Below are 19,374 nucleotides of genomic sequence, written 5' to 3'. Positions count from 1 at the left end.
TCTTTTTGTTTTCTCATGACTTGGTTGGGTCTAATTGTGTTGCTGTCCTGGGGCTCTGTTTTATGTTTGTGAACAAAGCCCCAGGACCAGCTTGCTTAGGGGACTCTTCTCCAGGTTCATCTCTCTGTCGGTGTCGTTCTCCCACTTCAACTTTGCCATTTCTTTGCAGCCTCTGGCCAACATTTAATTGCAGACAATAGTAAAACACATACCAAGCTAAACATCTAATTATGTATAACTTGAGACCTGTTATTGACACAATTATTTATTATCATGGAATTTCTGGTCCATATGGCAAATTTAAACATGACATTTCTTGGTAATTTCAATTAAATACAAAGGCATTATTTCAGGTTTGACAGTATTTACTTCCAGTTTGACAAAGCAATATACAAGCACCAAATAAGTTGTGAACATTAAAGCAGCCACACATATATTTACAATGACACAATGATTCGTCAGGTCTAAAATGGGGAGCATTGTAACATTTCCCACCAATAAGATATTACAAATAAGACTGAAGTGCATATCATTGTACAGTGCTAGATAACTCTGTTCAATCAGGGGATTCCATTTTTACAAAAATTACATCTTGCTGAACAGTCCAGGATAAAGCGCATTCAATTGTGACCATTTGTTTTTTCATTAGTGAACTATTGAGCTGCTCAAGCCACACTCCTCTCTTTCCATACTGTTACTCCTCCCTTTCATCTGCCTTTAGAGTAGGTCCTTTGAAATAGTGAATACCGTACTATCAACTGGCTTCCTTTCCTTGTTCTATGACATTGTCCTCACTGATTCAACTGCACCGAATAGGTCAAATAACTCGTAAAGCTAACGTTTCTGAATAAAATCTGTGTACTTTCTGCAAATGCCATAAAGTTAATTTACGGCAGTGGAAGAAGTATAATGTACTTATAGTGGGTTAGTCATAGTAGGGAAGTTCTGTAACCATGTACACAAATTGATGCATTGTTGTAAAAAACTGGCTCCGCCCACGTAGCAATATTCAAGTAAGTATGTTGACCTTGCCAACAGATAGGGAAGTGAAAGTGAGTACTTTCTCCAATCTTCCACATCTGTCAGGACAATAAAATGAATAGGGAATCGGAAAGGAAGCACTATACATTATACAGCCAATAGGGTATACAGTACATCCCCTTCACATCTCAGTCCACACTTCCTACTACCTCTGAACTCTATCTATCCTATCTGCCCTCCAGTGCCTTGTCTCGGGCGATGACGGCCTCATCAAACTTGATCATGAGAGTGGTGCCCTTGTGCCAGTGCACCGTGACCTTGGCGGGGAAGCCGCTGTGTGTTAGAATGGCCTCCACCACGCCCCCGGTGAAAGCGGCACAGTTGAGCGTGCTGTTCTCTTTGGGCACCGAGATGAAGGCGTTGATCAGGGGCTCTTTCTCAATGATATAGTAGGTCTTGTCATCGTCGTTGGCCTGCTCCAGCTTGTCTGCTTCCTTGCCGAACAGGGCCCTCCACACCGACACCTGGGGAATCGAGCGGGAACGGAAGACAGAGAAAGGTGAAGGTTTGTTTGTGTTTATGCTTATGTCAGAGGCCAGGTCTGTTGAAGTGGAGGTCAAGTCGCTGCTACAGCCAAGAGCCATGTATACTGAGGATATATTTGTATTGCATTAAAGCCTAATGGTAGTATAATGTCAAACATTGGTTGTTATTACACGAATGAAAAAGTCTAGTATGTGAATCTCAGTTCTCTTGGTCATACCTTGATGAAGAGCAGTATGTTCAACACTTTGGTTTCCCTTTTTCCATTCTTCTCTCTCAACACCAGCACATCCAACAGGCTGGCCCCCACGCCTTGACCCAGGTCTGCCAAGCGTGCCTGCAGCTCGGACACAGAGTACACCCGACTCTGGCAGTATTGCACCATTTCAGAGAAGAGCAGGGCGAATGCGCTCACGCTGACCTCAGTCTTGGGTCTGGTGAGCGAGCGCTCTAGAATAGCAGACTTGCCCCTGGTGAAGCGAGTCTCCATTTTCTACAAGGGAAAGTGAGGAGAGTGAGTGACTGTCAACAACATCAGAATGCTGGTGTATAATAAAATATCTGCGCATGACTGTTGGTGCTTTCAAGACAACTGGGAACTCTGCAAAAAACGAGGTCAAATCATGACATAAGTGATCTTCAGGTCTTAACTCCAGAAGGATGCCCGAGTTGGATGACAGTTCAAATGATTTTTCCCAGTCATCCATTTCAACACACCAGCAAACGTGCTACTACGGTTAGATACTCTTGAACAGAATATGAATAAAAACAAGGATTATTTCGTTCAATGAGCACACATTGTGGAAAGGTGACTCTAAAACATGCACAAAGAAGAAATAAACATAGCAAATACTACAATAAAATGATTCAAATGAATCTTTCTCACCAATTTCTGTTGTTGTTCTTAACAGAACAATTGGCAAACATCACGTTTTACTTCCTGTTCCGGGGGATACGTCACAGTGACGGATCACGATATTAATGTTGAAATACTTCCGTTTAAACATTACGGTATTGATACAATTATTTTAACTATTACAGTTTTCATAAATCATTATTTTAAATATTTTAAATTTAAAAAAATTAAACCTATACAAACGATTAAAAAATAGCTAATTATCATCCAGTAGAGGCCACTATTGTCCCATTTATCCACTGGTAATGGATGTTTTTCTTAATGTCACAAAAGGAAAATTAGGGGCCAAAATTCACCTCATACATTGAGAACAAGAGGGTTGTGGATGGAAAAAAACACAAAACAAACAGACATTGGCTGCTATTCTCAATGCAGCAGTCACTCAAGTGTAATAGACTTTGTTCCCCTTTACTCCCAACCACCAAAACCTCATAAGCCAATGAACACCACCTGCCATGGGACACTAATGCCATGAGTCAGGAACGTTACTGTCATCTGAAAAAGCATACCAGCACTGATTATAGTGTCTGCCTACAACATTGGCTTGTTTTTGGGGAATTTGTTTTTTGGGAATTTGAAAGTGTAATTTCCAGTAAGGTTACTGTGCTTCCCTGACAATTGACCGTAAACAGACCGCCCCTCTCCTCTATGCATCGTGGAACACATTTACCAGACGTCTCCATCTGTGTGTGTCTGTGTATATGTGTGTGTAATTACATCCATATGTGTGAAAGGTGGATGTAATAGATGTATATAATGGAAAAAAATACTGTGATGGCTAATACAAACCAGCATAACTTCAGCACTTCTCTTGTCCCTTTAAGCCTGATCTCGTCACAAAAAAGGGCCTTATTTGTTTTCTGATGACAAACTTTGACTTTGGGTAAGAACCAATCAACATTTGGAGAGTTATTTCATCTATTGGGACACCACATTACAAACACATTAATTTCCCGAAGTGGGAAGTGAAACCAGCTTTAGTTACTTGATACAAAGCCTTACTGAGCACCTGGACATTCTGGCTTGTGGTTTGTCATGAGTGGTTGTGGTTTGTCATCACAGAACGTTGGACTGTAAGAGATAAGAAGATTACAACTCTCATCGGCAGCCTGGGTTGACCTTGTCTGGGGATTGTTCGTGGGTTTTAGTTTAGCCACTGGATCTGGTGTGATACAGCTGCACTCAGAATGACTACAGTGATTATATGGCTCTTCATTGTGGCTGGAACGTGCTACAGCGTTCTCTGTTCAGGCAACCTGTGTTAATGGACTGAAATTACAGTGGGGCAAAAAAGTATTTCGTCAGCCACCAATTGTGCAAGTTCTCCCACTTAAAAAGATGAGAGGCCTGTAATTTTCATCATAGGTACATTTCAACTGTGACAGACAAAATGAGAAAAAAAATCCAGAAAATCAAATTGCAGGATTTTTAATGAATTTATTTGCAAATTATGGTGGAAAATAAGTATTTAGTCACCTACAAACAAGCAATATTTCTGGCTCTCACAGACCTGTAACTTCTTCTTTAAGAGGCTCCTCTGTCCTTCACTCGATACCTGTATTAATGGCACCTGTTTAAACTTGTTATCAGTATAAAAGACACCTGTCCACAACCTCAAACAGTCACACTCCAAACTCCACTATGGCCAAGACCAAAGAGCTGTCAAAGGACACCATAAACACAATTGTAGACCTGCGCCAGGCTGGGAAGACTGAATCTGCAATAGGTAAGCAGCTTGGTTTGAAGAAATCAACTGTGGGAGCAATTATTAGGAAATGGAAGACACACAAGACCACTGAATCTCCCTCGATCTGGGGCTCCACGCAAGATCTCATCCCGTGGGGTCAAAATGATCACAAGAGCGGAGAGCAAAAATACCAGGACTCAAATCCTACAGTGCCAGACGTGTCCCCCTGCTTAAGCCAGTACATGTCCAGGCCCGTCTGAAGTTTGCTAGAGAGCATTTGGATGATCCAGAAGAAGATTGGGAGAATGTCATAAGGTCAGATGAAACCAAAATATAACTTTTGGTAAAAACTCAACTCGTCGTGTTTGGAGGACAAAGAATGCTGAGTTGCATCCAAAGAACACCATACCTACTGTGAAGCATGGGGGTGGAAACATCATGCTTTGGGCTGTTTTTCTGCAAAGGGACCAGGACGACTGATCCGTGTAAAGGAAAGAATGAATGGGGCCATGTATCGTGAGATTTTGAGTGAAAATCTCTTTCCATCAGCAAGGGCATTGAAGATGAAACGCGGCTGGGTCTTTCATCATGACAATGATCTCAAACACACCGCCCGGGCAACGAAGGAGTGGCTTCGTAAGAAGCATTTCAAGGTCCTGGAGTGGCCTAGCCAGTCTCCAGATCTCAACCCCATAGAAAATCTTTGGAGGGAGTTGAAAGTCCGTGTTGCCCAGCAACAGCCCCAAAACATCACTGCTCTAGAGGAGATCTGCATGGAGGAATGGGCCAAAATACCAGCAACAGTGTTGTAGTATCTGGGATCTACATCTGTTTATATTAGTTACAGTGCTGTTACTAAGCAGTAATGCATTACGGCAGTGTTACGTTACTACACCTAATAGGAAATGCACATGCGCACTGGGGTGCCGGAAACTGTAGAGCACGAGGGGTTTAGACTAAACGAAAACTAACTGTACTCCCGTCTCCTGCCTGGTCATTTCTCCACAACACAAATATTACAGTGGCGACGAGGTGATTAAACTGCATAAACGGACATTGCTTGAAGGGAAGAATGTTGCGTGAGTAATGAAACTCAAAATAATTATGTAAATCGTCAGTTATTTTTTATTTTCTTTCACCAGTAGAGAAGGCTAAGCACTGCTAGCACTGCTAGTACAGTATTCAGGAGCTGCCAAGTAGCAAGACTATTGGAGTCCAGAATAGCGACACTGCCCTCTGGTGGTCAAAGAAAACAGTCATTGAACCCATTGAAATTAGGCGATCTCAGTGGAGAAATAATGGCAAGAAAACAAAAAGGAAGAAGGAACGTAACACGGTGTGTACATTATTACAAATGAGTGCAGTGAATGAAGTAATTGCAGAAACTTCTGAAGTGAAGATTTAGATGAAAATTCAGAAAATTAAGGAAAATAAGGAAACTGAACAATTAACTGTAAAAATGGCAACAATTGGTCGAGTACCAGAGTTTGAAGCTACAAAAGAGGATTTTGATTCCTATTTGGAGCGTTTTGAGCGTTGGCTGGCTGCAAATGAAATCAAAGATGGAAAGAAAGCAGACGTATTTCTCAGTGTTTTGGGTCCAACTGAGTATGGATTGCTGAAAGGTCTCATTGAACCAATGAAAGCAGTGGAGTTGAACTATGCAGAACTGACTGAAATGCTTTCAAGGTATTTCAAGCCTAAGCCAATTCTCATTGCAGAACGTTTCAGATTTTACCAACGTCACCAGAGTCAAGGGGAAACCGTGGCTGACTACATCCTTGCTTTGAAAATGCTGGCAAGTACATGTGAGTTTGCACGATTTCTTGATGATGCTCTCCGAGACAAGTTTGTATGTGGTCTCACAGGTGAAGCATATCACAGAAGGCTCCTGTCAGAGAAGAACCTGACCTTTAAGAAAGCCTGTGATATAGCACTTGGACTCGAGCTTGCCCACAGGGATACTATTGAGCTATCGGGACATGCAGAACGTCAGAAAGGTGTTCACAAGGTCAGTGATGCACGTGGTGAAAAGAGCTCACAAAAGTCACACTTTTTTCAGTCCCGTCCTCAAAAGGTTACACAAGAACAAAGAAGCCCACATCTCAAAGGTTTAAGCCAAGTTGCTACAGATGTGGGGGAGATAATCATCAGCACAGTGAATGTCAATTCCAAAATCAAAAGTGCCACAATTGTGGAAAGGTTGGACATTTACAGAGAATGTGTAAAGCCTCAAAACGCACAGCAAGAGCGCACAAAGTGTCAGACGCAGCACAAGAAGAGGAAGGTACAACTGACACAGTAGCGGAACTGTTCACAGTGTACACAGCTCAACAACTAAAAGATGGAATCTATCTCAACATGGAGTTAGCGGGAAAACCAGTAAAAATGCAGCTGGACACCGGAGCGTCTGTATCGCTGGTTCCAGAAAGACTCTACAAAGAAAAACTTAAAGAGTGCCCTCTTCAGCCCGCGTCCATCCGCCTTTCTTTATACACTGGTGACACTATTCCTGTGTTAGGGCAGATCCAGGTACCAGTTCGGTATGAGGGAAAGGAATGGACGCTACCGCTTGTCATTGTTAAAGGAGAAAAATCAGCCTTGCTCGGCAGAAACTGGCTACAAAAGATCAAGTTGAACTGGGGAGAAATCTACAGTCTCAGAAATGACAAACCAGCGAGTCAGGCTACACTCACTAACATGCTGGAGACGCACAAAGAACTTTTCAAAGATGGCTACGGTGAAATACAAGACTTCACAGCAAAAGTCAGAGTGCAAGAAGGAACCAAGCCTATCTTTCACAAACCACGCCCAGTTCCCTATGCTCTTAAGGAAGCAGTAGAGAAGGAACTGGACCACCTACAGAAGAAGAACATTATCACGAAAGTAGCGAGGAGCGACTGGGCCGCTCCGATTGTTGTAGTCCCAAAGAAAGACAAGACCGTCAGAATGTGCGGTGACTACAAGGTCACAGTAAATCGCTGCATACTACCAGAGGAAACTACCAAACGCTGAAGATCTGTTTGCCACTCTAGCTGGTGGGAAGGTTCAGTAAACTGGACCTGGTATTCGCTTATCAGCAACTGAAGCTGGATCCGGAGTCAGAACAGTATCTGACCATCAATACACACAAGGGGCTATTCAGATTCAATCGCTTTGCCTATGGAATCTCGACAGCTCCAGTGATATTCCAACAAACAATGGATCAGATCTTGGACGGTATAGACAATGTTGTGTGCTTCATGGACTACATCCTCGTGTCAGCACCAACCATTGGAGAGCACCTTGTAGTGCTGGACAAAGTGATGTCAAGACTGAAGAAATACGGAGTGAGAATGAAACGCAGCAAGTGTGAGTTCCTCCAGAACTCAGTGGAGTATCTCGGATACAAGATTGATGCACAAGGCCTGCACCCAACCAACAGCAAGGTGGAAGCAATCGTAAACGCACCAGCACCCACAAATATCTCAGAGCTGAGGTCATTTTTGGGGCTCCTGAACTATTACGGAAAGTTTGTGGCAAACTTGTCCACATTGTTGCATCCGCTTCACCAACTGCTGCAGGCCGATACAAAGTGGAATTGGTCCCCAAAATGTGAAGAAGCATTCAAGACTTGCAAACAGTGTCTGCTAAAGAGCAAGTGGCTTGCTCACTATAACACAGAGATGAAGCTGAGACTCGCGTGTGATGCATCTCTATACGGAGTAGGAGCCGTCATCTCACATGTTCTACCGTCAGGTGAAGAACACCCTATTGCATTTGCATCACGGACTCTGTCACCAAGTGAGAAAAATTATGCTCAAATTGAGAAGGAAGCCCTGAGCATAATATTCGGAGAAGAAGTTTCACAAATACCTCTACGGAAGGAAGTTCCAACTGCTGACAAGCCTCTGTTGGCCATCCTTGGACCAAAATCAGCTATACCAACCCTTGCTGCTCTTCGAATGCAACGTTGGGCTCTGATATTGTTAGCCTACGACTACGAGATTGAGTACAGACGATCCAGTGATCACGCAAATGCCAATGCACTATCGAGACTACCGTGCAACAGTGACTCTGACAGTGAAGGTGATAGAGCAGTCTTCCAGATCTCTCTCATTGATGAACTGCCCATATCTGCTTCTGACATAGCAGAGGAAACAAGGAAAGACCCAGTGCTTTCCAAAGTCTTGGACTTAACATTAGGAGGTTGGCCAACCTTCATAAATGACGCTAACCTTCGTCCATTCATCGACAAGAAAGACCAGTTGTCCACTGATCAAGGGTGTGTTCTGTGGGGATCAAGGGTGGTGGTACCTCACAAATTCCAGAGGAGACTGCTATCTGACCTGCATGAGGGACATCCAGGGATCACTCGAATGAAAGCACTCGCTCGCAGTTATCTGTGGTGGCCTGGACTGGATCAGGACATTCAACAGCATGTAGGCCACTGCTCACCTTGTGAAGCTGTTCGCAACAAGCCTGCTGCTGCACCTCTTCATCCATGGTCCTGGGCTGCTACATCTTGGGAACGCATCCATGTGGATTACGCCAAAATTGACAAGCAACATTTGTGTTCCCTACTCAACTGACCACAGCTGAGAAGACCATCAATCTTCTCAGACAACTGTTTGCATCCTTTGGACTTGTCAAGGAGCTCGTATCGGACAATGGCCCTCCGTTCACGTCAAACGATTTTGAAATGGTTCTCAAGAACAACAGAGTAAGGCACATCCTGTCACCACCTTACCATCCGGCATCAAACGGAGCAGCGGAGAGAGCCGTGCAAACCTTTAAGAAGGCCTGGACTAGACTCGAGGTTCAGTCTGTGCCCACCCACCAAAGGCTTCCCCGGTTCCTGTTTACTTACCGTAACACACCACACACAGTAACGGAATGTACACCAGCTGAACTGTTTCTGAAAAGCCAACCACGAACCCGCCTGACATTGTTGAAACCAGACTTGTCAAGCACTGTGGCAAAGCACCAGCTACAGCAGAAGAAAGCTCATGACAGACACTCAAATTCTGTCAGAGAATTCAAAGAGGAAGAGAGGGTGATGGTACGTGATTTCAGACACCCCCAGCGCCTGTAGAACTCAGGTGTGATCTTGCAACGCAGAGGACCTTTGACTAACCAAGTCCAAATTGGTCATCGCCAGGTCAACGTTCATGTGGATCATCTGCTATGGTCCAACGCCCCAGCAGAGACATGCCGAGAGAACAAGAACAATAACAACCCCCAGGACTATTCTCCTGACTGTGGACGTACGGGAGAGACAGAGCCTGACCTTCCACCCGAACCTGGCCCACCACAGGAAGCCCAGGAGGAGCGGAGATATCCTATTCGACAGTGAAGGGCACCTCAAAAGCTTGACCTGTGAGTTGAGCTGGTTAAGGAGGTAACAGACAGTAAAACAAACACTTTAATATGTCCTAGATAAAAGGAAAGAAAAAGGACATTACCTGGGTTAGTTATTAGGACACAAACTCCATCTTCGGGGCAGAATAATCCCCTGGATTTGTGCTGAGCTCTGAAAAGTCTGCTTCAACCCAGTAGTTGAGAAATGTTTAAGAATGCATTGTTCAGATATTGCATTAGTAGTTACCTAACATATTTACCTTGTTCTCTGGGAGTTAAACACTACGGGGGAGGAGTGTAGTATCTGGGATCTACATCTGTTTATATTAGTTACTGTGCTGTTACTAAGCAGTAATGCATTACGGCAGTGTTACGTTACTACACCTAATAGGAAATGCACATGCGCACTGGGGTGCCGGAAACTGTAGAGTACGAGGGGTTTTGACTAAACGAAAACCAACTGTACTCCCGTCTCCTGCCTGGTCATTTCTCCACAACACAAATATTACAAGTGTGTGAAAACCTTGTGAAGACTTAGAGAAAACGTTTGACCTCTGTCATTGCCAACAAAGGTGTCACACCCTGACCATAGTTTGCTTTGTATGTTTCTATGTTTTGTTTGGTCAGGGTGTGATATGAGTGGGCATTCTATGTTGGATGTCTTGTTTGTCTATTTCTATGTCTGGCCTGATATGGTTCTCAATCAGAGGCAGGTGTTAGTCATTGTCTCTGATTGGGAACCATATTTAGGTAGCCTGTTTGGTGTTGGGTTTTGTGGGTGATTGTTCCTGTCTCTGTGTTAGTTTGTACCAGTATAGGCTGGTTTGGTTCTCTCGTTACGTTTATAGTTTTTGTACTGTTCCTGTTCTTTTTTTTTCATTAAACATGATTCTAAATAGCCACGCTGCATTTTGGTCCTCCTCTCCTTCGACAAAAGAAAACCGTTACAAAAGGGTATATAACAAAGTATTGAGATAAACTTTTGTTGTTGACCAAATACTTATTTTCCACCATAATTTGCAAATAAATTCATTAAAAATCCTACAAATGTGATTTTCTGGATTTTCTTTTCTCATTTTGTCTGTCATAGTTGTCATATGATGAAAATTACAGGCCTCTCATTTTTAAGTGGGTGAACTTGCACAATTGGTGGCGGACTAAATACTTTTTTGCCCCACTGTACATGTTCATTTGGGTTAATCTGTCTGAAAGTATGGCTGCCATACTGTGTTGTCCGTACACATCTTCATTGGCAACATATGCTTCTATCGTTAAACTGAGAGCTCAATTGAACACAAAAAGTCACTAGTATTTAACTGGTGTACGATACATTAAATACCCCAAGATAGTATGAATGAAGCCCCAGGTGACTTTGCACTGAGCCAGGTGTAGCATGAACGAAAAACATTTGCTTTAGTTTCAGAGGACCACCTGCGGGACATGGACCGTTTCATCAGTGCAGTTGAGCAAGCTGAGGACTCTAACCCAGACCTGTCCCCACTAGCCATGGTGAGGACCCACTCACCCTGCACCTCCTGGGGGCCTCCAACAAGATCAGCAACACCAACACTTCCGTGTTTGACACTACTCTCTTTGGCTTCTTCGACAAAGCCATCCACCGTTTTGTGACGTACTGTGTTGAGGAGAGAGGGGTCATTCTGACCCAAGATGGCACCACAGTGGCCATTGTTCCCATGCTTCAAGGCATCGAGGTGGGTCTGAAAGCTAAGCTGGAGGGCACACCTCCTCTGGGCATGTTTCCCCTCACCTTGGCCAAAAACCTAGGGTTGTCTTTCCTTAGCCTCCAGGACTTTCCACCCGCTCAGCGTCTGGGGCCGGACGGCTGCTGGGACAACTTGACCCACTCCAGGGTGTTCCAGCTATCGTGGGTGCCCACCCATCAAAGGGGGAATTGAGCGGTCCATCTTGGGCATGGATCTTGCCACCCTGGCCCCCTCTGAACAGCCTAGTAAACTCAGCAAGGTGCTGAAGGGTTACTACAACCATGTCCTGGAGGGGCAAGACCTGGGGTTTGTATCCAGCCACATCGGCCCCAAGCGCAGGGAGATTGCCCAAGCCCTGCTGGGCACCCTGGACAACCAGAGGCAGGTGATGGAGACCCTATACCTGGTGTGGAGGCTGGAGGACAATCAGTGGATAGCCAAGGATACAGGGGTGGAAAAAGCAGTGAGAGACGGAATGCTGGAATTTGTCCACAGGTACTGGGGTGAGTCTCAGGATGGGGGAGAGGGAATCATTTACCCCTGTAATTATGAAATTGTAGGTGATTAATGGCTATTCATTTGAAGTCTACAGAAAATTGGCCTGTAAATATGAAGAGTATATAGGTGACCTTTGACCCCCTCATCCATTCGCAGATATTAACAAACCTTTTATACTGAGCTTCATAGATGGAGACAAGTGTCCTGTACAATTACTGAAGAAGTCATATCATAGTGTCATGAACACGATTGGAGACAGAGAGCTGGTTTCAAGCGCAGGGCGCAGCAGGTGTTTCTTTGTGAAGGAACCACAGGAGGAGGCAGGTAGCTGGGTCCATGGGCATGCAGAAGGTCATACACAGGGGGTCCAAAAAGGCAACAGTACAGGCAGGGAAAAGGCTAGTTAAGTCGTCCGGGAGATCAGGCAATAGGTAGATAACAGGAAATCCGATACAAGTACAGGCAGGGAACAGGAAAAAAGGCGTCGTTAGTGAGGCAGGCAAAAACTATAAGGATTAAATTACAGGAAAAACAGAGCTCCAAACAGAAGTGTGTCACAAAACAAACAATATCTCACAATGATGGGGTGCAAAGAACTGAACTAAATAGTGTGCGATAATGACATACAGGTGTGTGAACAGGTGATCAGAATTCAGGTGATTGGGATCTGGAGTGAGCTGCGTTCACGGGGATCCCCGTGTTTGAGAGTGTGAGCTGAAAAATCTTGACATGATGTTACATGGTATAACTTGAAGCAATATGTAATGACAAGACTCTATAACAGGAATCAGGGTTGTGAGATCATTTGTTTTATCACTCTAACTCCTAAATGTATGTCCCCCTCAGCTTTGTGTTCTGACGGGTACATCTAGGAGGGGAGAGGCTGTCACCAAGGCTACAAGAGCATCCAGGATGGATGTGTTCCACAATTAAATTACTGTAAACATCGCATTTAACACAAAACTAACATCCGTTTTAGCGGGCGTAGGGAGACAATTGGCCCTATTGGAATACTTTGAAACTGTTTTGGCTAATGGATTATACAACTTGGATATCTGTCCAATTCGTGAAAAACATATTGATCAGGTTGGGAGAGTGAAATGTTTAACAGGTGTGTAAGTTCATATTAAACATTTATTAAATAGCCTAAATCCTCGATTTCAATAAAATGATTGTAAACTCAACGCATTGAACATTATTTTTAATATTCTTATTCATTTCATTATTGTAATAATGAATATTTTGTAATGTTATTTATTTTCTTCATCAGCATGGGTTGGCAATCATGGCATATTTGTTCAATCAACACTGATTTTGCTATTTTCATACACTTTCAATGTATTAAAAGTGCAGTATAATGTTAAATATCCAACACTGGTCATTGTTGATACCTAAGCATACTGTAAATCGTATTGATTCATAAGGTCATTAATTTCATATAGCCTACTTTAAATAACCTGTTGTCTTGTATTTTCTAAGCGATTTTTTTAACCAACACATTTTAATGCTGTATTGCATGTTTTATGTATTTCTCTAACCCTTGTGTATGCGAATTGCCAAAGCCAATAAACCATCATCAATTACGTTTTTTTTTCAAGTGACATCGCGTAAAAATGTTAGAGGATCGATATTCATTAGGGAGAAATAGGATTGGCCCGTGGCACATAATACAATAGGATAAATAAATGTGCTCGGAAATGTACGCACGCTGTGCGCAAAAAGGAACGTGTCACCATAGAAATGGAACCTAGATTATACTTTTATGTCCGTCACAATGTCCAAAAACATACATTTTAATTCCTAATTCTATGTGTATTACTCAAGAGTTTAAGTTATTCGCAATCACAACCCACCTACAGTATATATCGAATATATATAGCAAACGCGAATTCTTCATTCAACTCGATCAAAAAAAAATCTTATATTTTTCCTGTTCTCAGTAAGGTGTTCCCAAATTGAAAAGGACCGATATTGCACGCGTTCGACATTTTAGAAAAATAACTTTACTTGGATCATATCGAATCTATTAGCTATACAACCAATTTATAGATCATCTAAGATGACTTGCTTCCTCGTCATAATTAAGGTCTCATTAATCTCATCTGCACTTTCATTGTTTATATTGCATGTTGTTCTTCTATGGAAGGTATAATGTATATTCTTCCCATTTAGCTAACTTTTTCCAGCATTCATTTGAAAAAGACAGATGTACTGCTGTAGACATCTGGTATTGGGTTATGTGCTCAGTAACCCTTGCTCTTTCTGCAGAGCTTTGGACAACATAAACAAATTATCAAAACGGCCTCGTCACTCTCCATGGAGGAGCAGTTAGTTAGTGCCATGAACCAATTCACATCACCCTCTGCTCGCCGTTTCGTCACTAATTGAAGACTCTATTGCAGAAAATACTCAAAAGGCAATTCTGTGTGCTAAAAGCCCAGGGAAGACTCCCTCTGAGACCAATGAAGGCTCCCTCTGAGACCAATGAAGGCTCCCTCTGAGACCAATGAAGGCTCCCTCTGAGACCAATAAAGGCTCCCTCTGAGACCAATAAAGGCTCCCTCTGAGACCAATGAAGGCTCCCTCTGAGACCAATGAAGGCTCCCTCTGAGACCAATGAAGGCTCCCTCTGAGACCAATGAAGGCTCCCTCTGAGACCAATGAAGGCTCCCTCTGAGACCAATGAAGGCTCCCTCTGAGACCAATGAAGGCTCCCTCTGAGACCAATGAAGGCTCCCAATCTGAGACCAATGAAGGCTCCCTCTGAGACCAATGAAGGCTCCCTCTGAGACCAATGAAGGCTCCCTCTGAGACCAATGAAGGCTCCCTCTGAGACCAATGAAGGCTCCCTCTGAGACCAATGAAGGCTCCCTCTGAGACCAATGAAGGCTCCCTCTGAGACCAATGAAGGCTCCCTCTGAGACCAATGAAGGCTCCCTCTGAGACCAATGAAGGCTCCCTCTGAGACCAATGAAGGCTCCCTCTGAGACCAATGAAGGCTCCCTCTGAGACCAATGAAGAGACCAATGAAGGCTCCCTCTGAGACCAATGAAGGCTCCCTCTGAGACCAATGAAGGCTCCCTCTGAGACCAATGAAGGCTCCCTCTGAGACCAATGAAGGCTCCCTCTGAGACCAATGAAGGCTCCCTCTGAGACAAATGAAGGCTCCCCAATCTGAGACCAATGAAGGCTCCCTCTGAGACCAATGAAGGCTCCCTCTGAGACCAATGAAGGCTCCCTCTGAGACCAATGAAGGCTCCCTCTGAGACCAATGAAGGCTCCCTCTGAGACCAATGAAGGCTCCCTCTGAGACCAATGAAGGCTCCCTCTGAGACCAATGAAGGCTCCCTCTGAGACCAATGAAGGCTCCCTCTGAGACCAATGAAGGCTCCCTCTGAGAGGCTCCCTCTGAGAGACCAACTCCCTCTGAGACCAACGGCTCCCTCTGAGACCAACGAAGGCTCCCTCTGAGACCAACGAAGGCTCCCTCTGAGACCAACGAAGGCTCCCTCTGAGACCAACGAAGGCTCCCTCTGAGACCAACGAAGGCTCCCTCTGAGACCAACGAAGGCTCCCTCTGAGACCAACGAAGGCTCCCTCTGAGACCAACGAAGGCTCCCTCTGAGACCAACGAAGGCTCCCTCTGAGACCAACGAAGGCTCCCTCTGAGACCAATGAAGGCCTGGCTCCTGGCAGGGAAAAGAGTCTTCTTGGAGTGAGTGTCGTGTTCTCAGACTCTTTTTTGAATTCTGCAAAACGTTAAACTCAAGTTACCTCAATTAGGTATATTACATCATTACACAAGGCTAAACGATAACCTGAACGTATCAAAAATATATTGGATGACAGCAATAGTTTGACAGTGTAGACAGACATAGTCAGATACATTTCCGTATTCACACGACGGCGCGAGACAGAGACATGGAAGAGATGGAGGAAGGTCTGTGTCGCTGAATTGGTGAGGACTATGTAGAGCAAACAGTACACCCACTGTAAAGCACTTAAGATATCAGCAAGCTCATTTTTGTACCCAATGAGAAAAACAGTAGCTATCAGTTCAAATGAATCATTTTTTTCCCATCATTTCAATGATGGACCAGTGTCCAGTCTCACCTGATACATCAACAGTCTGTTATGTTGTTACATAGACTTGGGATGCAAAGAGGGGCCTGGAATTACAGGAGACAGAGACAGTTCTCTTGGTCAGTTGCCAGAGAGTTCAGGATGAATTAAGGATGTCCGATGTCATCGTGGACACGGCGATCCAACGGAGCCATCCAGCTTCTGAAAGAGAAATGTTGTTAGTTGACCTTCTTGTATCTAAAGGATGAGACATGCCGGGCCACTGAGGTAAGACATACGAGCCATCTGCAATGCCAATATTGTTTCTTTGATTAAAATGTCAAGCATCTTTGTCATTTCTGTGTATGATATGGTGTTCGACGTTGGTCAATATTACATAGGAGTTTACCATCAACTTTGGATGTATTTGGTGTGTTGTATTTGTGAAGTAGCTATAGGATAGTTCTGTATCTCTCTGTCCATTTACAGCTCACTGAGCTGTATGGACATTCTGAGACCTCTTCAGAACAAACTGTAATTGACGAGAAAAGTCCAAAAACCAAGTGCCTGGCCAGTGTCGCTGGGGCTGCTGACATTGACAACACCAATGAGGAGGCTTCAGAGGAGTCTCCGAATAACAATGTGGTGGACGTTCAGGCTGAGCCACTGGACCTGGTCAGTGTGGAGAAAGAGGCTGCTGGAGATGGAAAGGTCCTCAGCAAGGTGGTGACGCCCAAAGGATGTCTGAAGGAGGGCTGCCAAGATCAGCAAACCCCAACAATCTATGATATGATTGCGGAACTATCAAAGGTACGGAACAAGAAGCCTGTTTCGTAAATTAAAGGTAAAGTGTCTTTGCAAGTTGGGTGTGTCAGAGTTGTCTCAAACTAGACAATATTATAAATAAGCTGCTATAATCTTTGGCTTTGGATGTCTGTGGTATGTTTTGTGAAAAAGGACAGATATCTGTTTTGTTCTTACTCTTTCATTGCTCTGCATTGTCTGCTTAGTCCTATTTTCGGATCCACTGAGAGCATTCCTGAGATGTGAGATGTGTGTAGCAGAGGTCCTGAGGTGACCAGCAGAGGTCCTGAGGTGTGTAGCAGAGGTCCTGAGGTGACCAGCAGAGGACCACGGGTCTGCAGTAGAGGTCCAAACGTGTGTGGTGGAGTGCCTTAAGTGTCAAATGCAGTGGGAGAGGTGTCAAGTGACACAAAGAAGACAGAGGCTACTGGAGACCTTCTGAACACTGGGAATAGACTGAGAAAGGTGGTGCAGCTATCCGCCGAGAGCCATCCTGAGGTGTGCAATGGAGAGGCTGAGCTGTGTAGTGGTTCTGAGGTGTGTAGTGGAGTGCCTGGGGTGTGCAGTGGATGCCTGGGGTGTGCAGTGGATGCCTGGGGTGTGCAGTGGAGTGCCTGGGGTGTGCAGTGGAGTGCCTGGGGGTTGCAGTGGAGTGCCTGGGGGTTGCAGTGGAGTGCCTGGGGGTTGCAGTGGAGTGCCTGGGGGTTGCAGTGGAGTGCCCGGGGGTTGCAGTGGAGTGCCCGGGGGTTGCAGTGGAGTGCCCGGGGGTTGCAGTGGAGTGCCTGGGGGTTGCAGTGGAGTGCCTGGGGGTTGCAGTGGAGTGCCTGGGGTGTGCAGTGGAGGGCCTGGGGATTGCAGTGAAGTGCCTGGGGGTTGCAGTGGAGTGCCTGGGGTGTGCAGTGGATGCCTGGGGTGTGCAGTGGATGCCTGGGGTGCAGTGGCACAAAGAGGCAGAAGAAAAATGGCGTTCTACGATTCCTCCGACGTGTGTGGAAGTTCTTCACATGCACCAACAGCCTCCCCAAAGAGGAGTGACTGAAGCACACACAACTTCGGGCCACACTTTGCCTCAGCGACTGAATTTCTCCACCATCTCCCCCTTTCCTTCTAACTGCCTATTTTTAATTATAAAAATAAAGGGGATTTGAACCACAAAAAAAAAACAGTTTAGGATTTTCTTCCCATATAACTTTGTAATGTTTTAAATAAATTTTTTACTAGTTAATTATCCAGACTATTAAGCTGCTTGAGAAGTACTTATTAAGTGCGTATTAATCACAGTATTACTGTATTACACACTAGTAAATATGTACGAAATCATTTGAGACACTTTGTAAGTTTGTGGTTGAATGGCTCTTACTGTGGGCTATTTTCCTCATCAAAACCAAATCAAAACTTTACTTACATAGCACATTTCTTACAGATGATGCATTTCAAAGTGCTTAGCAAATAAAATAAAAAAGGTTAGAAATATAGAAATGAGACCAATTAAAATCGTAAAACGATAACAGTGGACATGAGACTAATGCATTAAAATACATGACAATAAATAAGATATACACAATGGGCTAAAGTAGACCGGACTAAGCAAAAGCACCGCTAAAAAGTAGGTCTTCAAAATGTCTATAGTTTCTGAGGCCATCATATCCTCCGGCAGGCTGTTCCAAAGGCCAGGAACACAGTGGCCGAAGGCAGCCTCACCAAACGTTTTGGTTCTCACCTTTGGAACAACTGAAAGACCCATGTCAGAGGTTCTGAGGTACCGACCAGGCACATACAGTATCTTAAAAGCATGTTAGACATGTATTCAGATGTAGGGCCACATAGTGTGTTTAAAATCAATTATAAAACTACAGGCAACCAATGCAGGTTGTCACGTTCTGACCTTAGTTCTTTTGTTTTGTCTTTGTTTTAGTATGGTCAGGGTGTGAGTTGGGTGGGTTGTCTTTGTATGTTTTTCTATGAGTTGGTATTTCTGTGTTTGGCCTGGTATGGTTCTCAATCAGAGGCAGCTGTCAATCGTTGTCCCTGATTGAGAACCATACTTAGGCAGCCTGTTTTCACCCTTGATTTGAAAGTGATTATTTTCCTGTGTGTGTGTTCTACACGGAACTGTTTCGGGTTTTGTTATTTCACGTCGTTATTTTGTATTTTTCTGTGTTCTATTAAAAGTATCATGAACACTTACCACGCTGCGCATTGGTCCTTCGATCTTTCCTACTGCTCCTCGTCCGAGGAGGAAGAAGGACTTGAAAATAGGTGTTACAGTATGTTCAATTCTATATCCTGACGACAGTTCAGTTATATTGGTGTAATAGTGCCCTCCAGTGTTTCTGAGTAAAGGTTTAGATACATTATGCTTGTAGTGGTGGGGCTTTGACAAAGCTATTGGAAGTTGCTAGTATATCTTCTAAGCCAGTTTTAGGTTACATAAGGAGACAGTTCAAAGTGAATCCACGACTCTAAAGAGAATACTTTGAAAATGGTTCTCTGATCTGGCACTGATCAGAGAGAACTGTAATGTGGAACCCTGTTTTCACCTATCCAGTGGTGTTGGATCAGAATTCTTGGCTGCCTGTCCAATTCAAACTCACAGTCATAATCTCATGAAACACACGTTGACCAGTGTATTTAACAGCTGCATGTGTCACAACTGTGCAGCATCAACACAGGAAGTGGTTTAGAGTCTATCGAACCTGTTTGTCTGGCAGGAAGTGCTGCTAGTTTAGACGGGAAACTGAGCCCAACAGCCACTGAACACAAACAACCACATGTATGTATATATCTGTGTCAGACGACCTACAGATGGTGATGATGTT

The 19,374-nt window shown here is 44.2% G+C and overlaps 1 protein-coding gene and 1 pseudogene across 2 annotated transcripts; one reads left to right on the top strand and one right to left on the bottom strand.

Moving 5' to 3' along the window:
• Positions 1-344: 344 nt before the first annotated feature.
• Positions 345-15,934, bottom strand: LOC135522598 (trafficking protein particle complex subunit 5-like). Of its 2 annotated transcripts, none has more exons than XM_064949025.1 (3): positions 15,803-15,934; positions 1,745-2,017; positions 345-1,505 (listed from the first exon to the last, which is right to left on the bottom strand). In XM_064949025.1, the coding sequence occupies exons 1-3, from the start codon at positions 15,809-15,811 to the stop codon at positions 1,209-1,211; spliced, it is 579 nt and encodes a 192-aa protein (XP_064805097.1). In that variant the 5' UTR covers positions 15,812-15,934; the 3' UTR covers positions 345-1,208. The 2 variants fall into 2 exon arrangements, with proteins under 2 accessions (XP_064805097.1, XP_064805104.1); XM_064949032.1 differs by lacking the exon at positions 15,803-15,934 and adding an exon at positions 2,411-2,498.
• LOC135520206 (N-acetylmuramoyl-L-alanine amidase-like) lies at positions 3,628-12,561 on the top strand (annotated as a pseudogene).
• Positions 15,935-19,374: the final 3,440 nt, after the last annotated feature.

The sequence above is a fragment of the Oncorhynchus masou genome, chromosome 4 (genome assembly GCF_036934945.1).
Source record: "Oncorhynchus masou masou isolate Uvic2021 chromosome 4, UVic_Omas_1.1, whole genome shotgun sequence".
NCBI classification, from domain to species: domain Eukaryota; kingdom Metazoa; phylum Chordata; class Actinopteri; order Salmoniformes; family Salmonidae; genus Oncorhynchus; species Oncorhynchus masou.
Note: the sequence above shows the minus strand (reverse complement) of the source record. Positions and strands in the feature narration are given on the sequence as shown.